General features: G+C 33.8%; 1 protein-coding gene across 1 annotated transcript in view; it reads right to left on the reverse strand.

Moving 5' to 3' along the window:
- LOC102769157 (transcriptional regulator ATRX) overlaps window positions 1-7,324 on the reverse strand; it is a 114,945-nt gene that overhangs the window by 102,585 nt on the left and 5,036 nt on the right. The window contains exons 5-7 of the mRNA XM_006774061.2: window positions 5,436-5,573; window positions 2,995-3,170; window positions 1,053-1,170 (exon numbers count right to left, since the gene is read on the reverse strand). Of these exons, the coding sequence (XP_006774124.1) occupies window positions 1,053-1,170; window positions 2,995-3,170; window positions 5,436-5,573 (432 nt within the window). The remainder of the gene's footprint in view (window positions 1-1,052; window positions 1,171-2,994; window positions 3,171-5,435; window positions 5,574-7,324) is intronic.

The raw sequence follows: 7,324 nt of genomic DNA on the forward strand, positions 1-7,324 counted from the left end.
GAGAGGAAGGGAGAGAGATAGAGAGTTAGAAACATCGATGAGAGAGAAACATCGATCAGCTGCCTCCTGCACATCTCCTACTGGGGATGTGCCCGCAACCCAGGTACATGCCGTTGACCGGAATCGAACCCGGGACCCTTCAGTCCACAAGCCAACGCTCTATCCACTGAGCCAAACCGGTTTCGGCTAAAGTATCATTTTAATATATGGGTACACACTTCCACTTTCCATTATTTTTTAATAAATTATTGTATCCACAATGACTGAAGGGAACCTACTAAACTGTATCCCCTAAGAAAATCTGACACATCACTTGGGGAAAGGTATCAGAATAAAATGACCAATAAGAAATCCCATTTCAGGACAGAGACTAGGTTTTGTTCTGTGAACAGTGACAACCTTGGGCACAGCCACAGACACACACCTACACAAGTTTATTGATGACAAAATGATACCTACTCATGGTATTTTGAAAAGCCCATAGAAAAGAATAAGAAATAAACTAAAAGTTCATCATAATGAAATCACCCAGAAAACAATTTCTGTTAACATTTTGGCATATTTTAGGCATTTGCACGTACTTTTTTATAACATTGGGAGCATAATATATGCTCTGCCTTGTATTTTGCCCCTTCCTTTCCTTCAACCATTGTCAATGTGATAACTAAGAAAAGACTTCATGGATTTTATTTACATGCTTTTTATTATTAATGTGGTTGAATGTTTTTTAATAATATACTAGAATTATATGTATTTTCTTTTATGAATTTATTCACATTTATAAATTTTCTGAAATAAAAGCTTTATACAAATTAAAGGTATTAGTCATATGTGCTGTGTATATTCTTTCAGCTGTTTATTCTAAATTGATTTTATTTTGACAAGTTTAGTGTTTTTTAATTAAAAATATTTTTTACCTTTACAAAATAAGCATACCAATTTTATTCCATTGAAAAAAAGAACTGACACAGTAAAATTACCAAGACAGAATTCTACAGAAAACAATGTATTTAAAGGAAAGATAAAAACAATAAACCGACAGTGTTTGTTACCTGTTAAGTGATCTAAGTAGTACTGATAGAGCTTGCACTGAATAGGAGTCATTCTTACAGCTAACACATATTCATGTTTTGGAGGCAAGAACTTCGTTAATGCTGTATAATCTTTCCTCTGTAATTAACAAGAGAATGAAAATTAGTTAACCTAATATATAACAGGAATTAAGTGCTCTAAGAATTATCACTGCTTGCAACTAAAAGATACACACACACACAAATAGATACTAAACATATAACAAAACATCTTCTTAAACAGATTTACCCACTTAAATCACACAATATGATTCCCATATGAGTGCAGTCAATTTATTTCATATGACTACACAATATGATGCACTGGTAAAAAGATACTGCAACACAAGTTTTAAGTGGAAGTGGTCATATTACCAAGTAAGCAATTTAGGTTTTCAAATGGTCTCCTCTCTCTCTCTCTCTCTCTCTAAATACTCTATGCTTCATCCATATAGACTTTGCAATTCCCAAAATGTACATTCTGTTTCATGTTTGTGTCTTTGTCCACGCTGTTCTCTGCCTTGAGCATTCTCTCCAGAGCCTCAAGCCTAGCTCAACTCTCATTCATCAGGAAAGGTCCTACTTATGCTTCAAAACTCATAGCAGGCATTATCTCCTTGGCAAAACCTTTCCAAATTCCCATTAGAAAATAGGCCCCTCTCCCTCTGTGTCCTCAATACTCCTCCATGAGTATTATTCATAGGGAAGGTAGGGTAAATTACCATCTTTGTCTTTTATTAGTGTGTGTGTGTATATATATAATAAAGGCATAATATGCTAATTAGACCAGATGCCTGAACAGCTCGACCATCCGGACGACCTTCCAAATGACCTTCCAGATGAAACCGGGGCTGCTAGGGCCGAGCCCCTTGCACAAATTGTGTGCATTGGGCCTCTAGTATATATATATAAGAGAAGAGAAAAAAGGAGAGTAGGGGATGTCATAGGTAGTGCTAGCAAAAAGACTTGCTTTAATCATACAGTAAAATTGATGAATCGAAGTCTGATGAACTCTGAATTGTGCTTTGCGTAAGATGTGCAAAATGCCAGAGAATAATGCATAACTCAAGGGGCAATCTTTGCCCAATTGAGAAATCAAGCCACGTATAAGCATTCTTGAAACCAATTATTGGAATAGAAAAGAAAGAACACTAATATGCAAGATACACATGACTACCTAATCCAGAAAAAAAAAAAACACTGTCTAGGTAGCAGCAACACAGAAACAGAGTACTTGCTAGTACCTGTGGCCAACAAGAACAGGATGACTTTGCCTTATATGATGGTAACATACCATCATATAAGTATACTCAGGCATAAGGATGGCCTGTCTCATTTGTTACATCTTTGTGGCTACCATTAGTATCTGGTATTAAAAGAAGAAGTGCAGATGCTGAAATCTATTAACTGCTGGCTCAGTCTCTATAGAGTTATCTACTCATTAATATAGGTTCATTGAAAATGTATATATAAACAACAATACTAGACCTTCAGGTTTTTGTACTTGACAATAATAAAACTGTTTCTTCAGAATTACATTTAAAATGGCATTGCTCGTAAATCATAAATGCCTTTACTACAACCCTTTCAAATAAATGATGTTTAGAATACTATAGATTTAGAATGAGCACAGAAATTTCTTAATCATAATAGCTGTATTCTTTTTACATAGTCCCTATCTTAAGGATAAGGGATCTAAACATTTACATATTCAAATATGAAGATGTACACTAGGCAAATCAATAATGGAACTTTTTAAAAAGTCAATGTTGCATACACTTTTAAAGACAATGCAAGGAGGTTTAACTGTAAACTATATACTGAAAAAGGGGGGGAAACAAAATAAAATTTAAATTCAGAAAACATTTTAGGATTGCAATATAATGAAGTAATAAAATTTTATTACTATGGAATGTATTTGTACCTGAACACATCCAGCTAACATCTCATAGAGAATGTGAGCACGTTTTTTCATCACTCTGACATCTACCATGGTAGAATCTGCACACTGACCATTTTGGATTGGATTTATAAATCGATTTCTGAACTCCTTAATGGAGCCAAGCAAATTTTCCTTGATAAAGTTAACCATGCAATGATCTAAAAGAGAAGACATTAGTTTATTAACAATAATGAAAAAAGGTCTCAGAAAAATTTTCAAATAAGATGCTTATATCAAAATATGTATGCCATGGAAGGATTAGAATGAATCTACAAAGAAAGAACACCAAACTGAAGATAGATTAAACATTGGTTATAAGTCTGATCTAGAACTAGATTTCCTAAACCAGATGAGATATTCAAATAAAAACCAGCCCTGGCCAGTGTTATTCAATTGTTAGAGCATTGGTTCATGCACCAAAGGGTTGTAGGTTCTATTTCCAGTCAAGGACAAGTACCTGGGTTGCAGGTTTGATCCCCAACCCTGTTTGGGATAGGTCAGGAGGCAACCAATTCATGTGTCTCTCTCACATCAATGTCTCTCTCTCGATTTCTCTCTCCTCCCCTCCATTACACTGTCTCTTTTATTATAACTCAGTACTCTTTATATGTGAGTATAAAACAAGTATTCTATTAATTTTAACCAAGATTTTATGATCAACAAGAGTACATTAGGAAAAAATAACAACACATAGAGACTGGCCAGCATGGCTCAGTGATTGAGCATTAATCAATGAACCAGGAGGTCATAGTTCAATATCCAGTCAGGATGCATGCCTGGGTTGCTGACTCAATCCCCAGTGTGGGGCATATAGGAGGAAGCCAATCAATGATTACCTCTCATCATTGATGTTTCTCTCTCTCTCTCTCTCTCTCTCTCTCTCTCTCTCTCTCTCTCTGAAATCAAATAAAAATATTTTTAAAAAACATAGATACTGAATCAAAATAATAAAATCAGGTAATAAGCTACTATATCAAATTTTATATTACTGCTTTAGTTCTAGAAGTCTTTAACAGAATTATCAGTTACCCCATACAAATCAGACCACAATGAGAAACAGCGTTTGTATTAGTATGGTAAGAGAAAAGAAGGAAACTAGAACACATAAAAATAAATTGAAATAATAACATGTATTAAAAATAATTAAAAAAACAGTTAAATTACTATCTATAATAATAAAAGCATAATATGCTAATTAGATCGGATAGTGGGACAACCTTCCGGACGAAGCCAGGGCTGCGAGGGTCAAGCTCCTCGCACAAATTTCGTGCATCAGGCCTCTAGTAAATACACTAAATAAATGAAAACAACATAAAAATAACAAAATGCTACTACAGTGGATTATAATAAAAAATTTCAATTTGTTACTTGCTAAATAACAAACTAGTGTTCCCTTTTCAGCATCGTTACAAAAATTAAAATGAGAAAAATTCACAAGTCATTTCCCTGTATTCACATCATCTATCCTCCCCCACCACAAACTCTATGCTGACATGGATTCAACACAGCTCTCCTTGCCCATCTTCACCTTCCTAAAATTTCCATACCTCGCATTTCTTTTCAATTTCATATCAGGACCTCACCCAAAACTGGATATATTTTGTTACAGTATCTCCTGAATAGTCACAAATGCATCTGGGCTTTTAAAGCAAGCATGTCAAACTCTCGGCCTGCAAGCCGCATACAGCCCACAATGAATATTTTAGCAGCCCAGCCAATATAACAGTATGTAAGAAATGTTTTAATAAAAATTTTGTAACTTAATTTTTACAATATCTTGTTACACATAATTATTAATAACGAACTACAACATTCGCTAATGACCGATTACTATAATCGTGTTGCATTCATTTCCCTTATGTGCCTTATGCAAAGGAACACCATTTCTCTCCACTGATGCTAGCAGCAAATATTTTAGGATCCAACTGCCACGTTATTAGTCTTGGACTGACTTGTTTGGTGTGTGCAATAGGAAATAATTCGCTTTCACTCATTTATTTCAGCCCTTTGTAATCAGCATGTCTCTATTGAAATAAACCTACATTTCTATGACAATTGAAGCTTTTCTGTTTTTGCAGCTCATATAAACTTAAACCTTGTTTGGCCCATGTTAGCATTTGAGTTTGACATGCTTGTTTTAAAGAAATAATTAAAACTTCTGATACTGTTTATATATTTCAAATTCTCTATTTATAGTTCAAGGCTCACAATGGCATAACACTTAACTGTGGTTTACCAGTCATATTTATAAAGCATTACATTTGAAATGTAAAGTATTCTCTCACAGTAGACTAAGATGGACCTATATAGTTCACGGTCAGAGAATATACTAGAAAAACAGAAGGTGAATGGCAAAGAGGAAAAGCTAATACTCTATAGATTATTAGAAGTGGTGTTCCTGTTAACATAATCCTCACACTCACACTCAATTAGATTATTTTGAAGTGGTGTTCCTGTTAAAATAATCCTCCTCCTTGATCGTATAGAATTCATAGCTTTTGAAACAGCAGATGCTTCATTTTTTAGAATATGGCCTTCATCACAAACAACAAAGTCAGGGCCTACAAAAATGTAAAGAAAAAGAATATTTAATTAATATATAACAAATAAAGTGTAATCAATTTAAGTAAATAAAGTTAATTCTTTTACACACCTGCTCATGTAGGAAGATAAACATCATTCTTACAAGAATAGTTATATTTTATCTGCTGTTGGATTGGGTTCATGTGGCATAAACTAGTGTTAATTATATCTTAATAGCAGAGTATTAAAGTACTACTATAATGTTACTCAAAAATAGGCAACAATAAAAATAATGACAAGGGTGAAAAGATCTCACCAATAGATTTGAAGTATTTGAAAAAACAAATCTTTTTTACAAGTGAAAAACAGTATCTAAATAGGAATTTCAGAACTAGTGTATGAAGATAAAAAGATTACCAGAGACTAAGAGAAATGTCAAATTTTCAAAAGTTACATTTTAAGAAATAATATATAAATCACAATGGGCCATGAAGTATTTCCCATTTAACTTATGCCATATAACACTCATTGCTGGGAGGAAAATTTAACTGATAAAAACAGCTAAACTGATTTTTACATTGTTATGAGGGGTGGGGAGAATGCTTTCTAAGCTATAAAAGATCACACAGCTTAGTGACTATTTTGAAAGAAATATATACACTTACTTTACTAAAATAACATGTATTTTTTCTAAAGTGCCCAAATACAAGTTTGCTTGTTCATTAACTTTTACTATAGTAATCCTGTATAATAAAAGGCTAATATGCAAATCGACCAAATGGCAGAATGACCAGTAGCTATGACATGCACTGACCACCAGGGGGCAGATGCGCAGCACAGGAGCTGGCCCTGGGTGGCCAGTGCACCCTCACTGCTCAGCCAGAAGCTGGGCTCACTCCCCAGCATGTGTAGGAGTCAACCAATAGATGTGTCTCTCTCACATCAAAGTCTCTTTTTCTCTACTGTCCCTCTGAAAAGCAATTGAAAAAAGTAATAATAAAATAAAATAGAGGCAAACGGGTACTAACTTTCAGTTATAAGATGAATAAGAAGAATAAGCTCTGAGAATCTAAATGTGTAACATGGTGACTATAGTTGTGGATCTAAATGTATAATATGGTAATAACTGTATTGTATAACTATAATTTGCTCAGAATTTGAATGTTTTTACAAAAAAGTAAATATGTGATGTGGCAGATGTATAAGTAAAAGGAGGAATCCTTTCACAATGTACATTAAATCATCATGTTGTGCACTTTTAAGTATCTTACAATTTAATTTGTCAGTTATACCTAAATAAAGCTGAAAAAAAATCAAAGTAAATAAAAAGGAGGATAAGCCATGAATTCTAAAGAATACTATTATATTTTGGAGTGAAAATTAGACTTTCTCAACAAACATCTAAAGCCTCAACAGTGAGTTAAAGTAGTGAAATATGACAAGATGAAGATTGAATGGAACAATTATAGATACAAATGTTTTGTGGATAATACAACTTGATGCTTCTCCAAGTGGCAAAAAAGAGTCAAATATTTGCATCTTAGGTCATGAGGATTACTGTCATAAGAATCAACAGTATTGCAAATGTTAACCTTCCATAGAGACAACCCTTTAAAAGAGAAAAAAATGCAGGAATTCTTCTGACATAATGCTGGGATAGAAACTTAGGGACTATTTTCAGAGTATGGAGAGAGCTCTTGTTATCCTATCTAATAAAAGAGAAACATGGTAATTAGCGTACGACCGCTACCATTTCCATTGGCTATTCAGGGCTATATGCAAATTAACT

This window comes from Myotis davidii, unplaced genomic scaffold (genome assembly GCF_000327345.1).
Source record: "Myotis davidii unplaced genomic scaffold, ASM32734v1 scaffold1627, whole genome shotgun sequence".
Classification (NCBI taxonomy): domain Eukaryota; kingdom Metazoa; phylum Chordata; class Mammalia; order Chiroptera; family Vespertilionidae; genus Myotis; species Myotis davidii.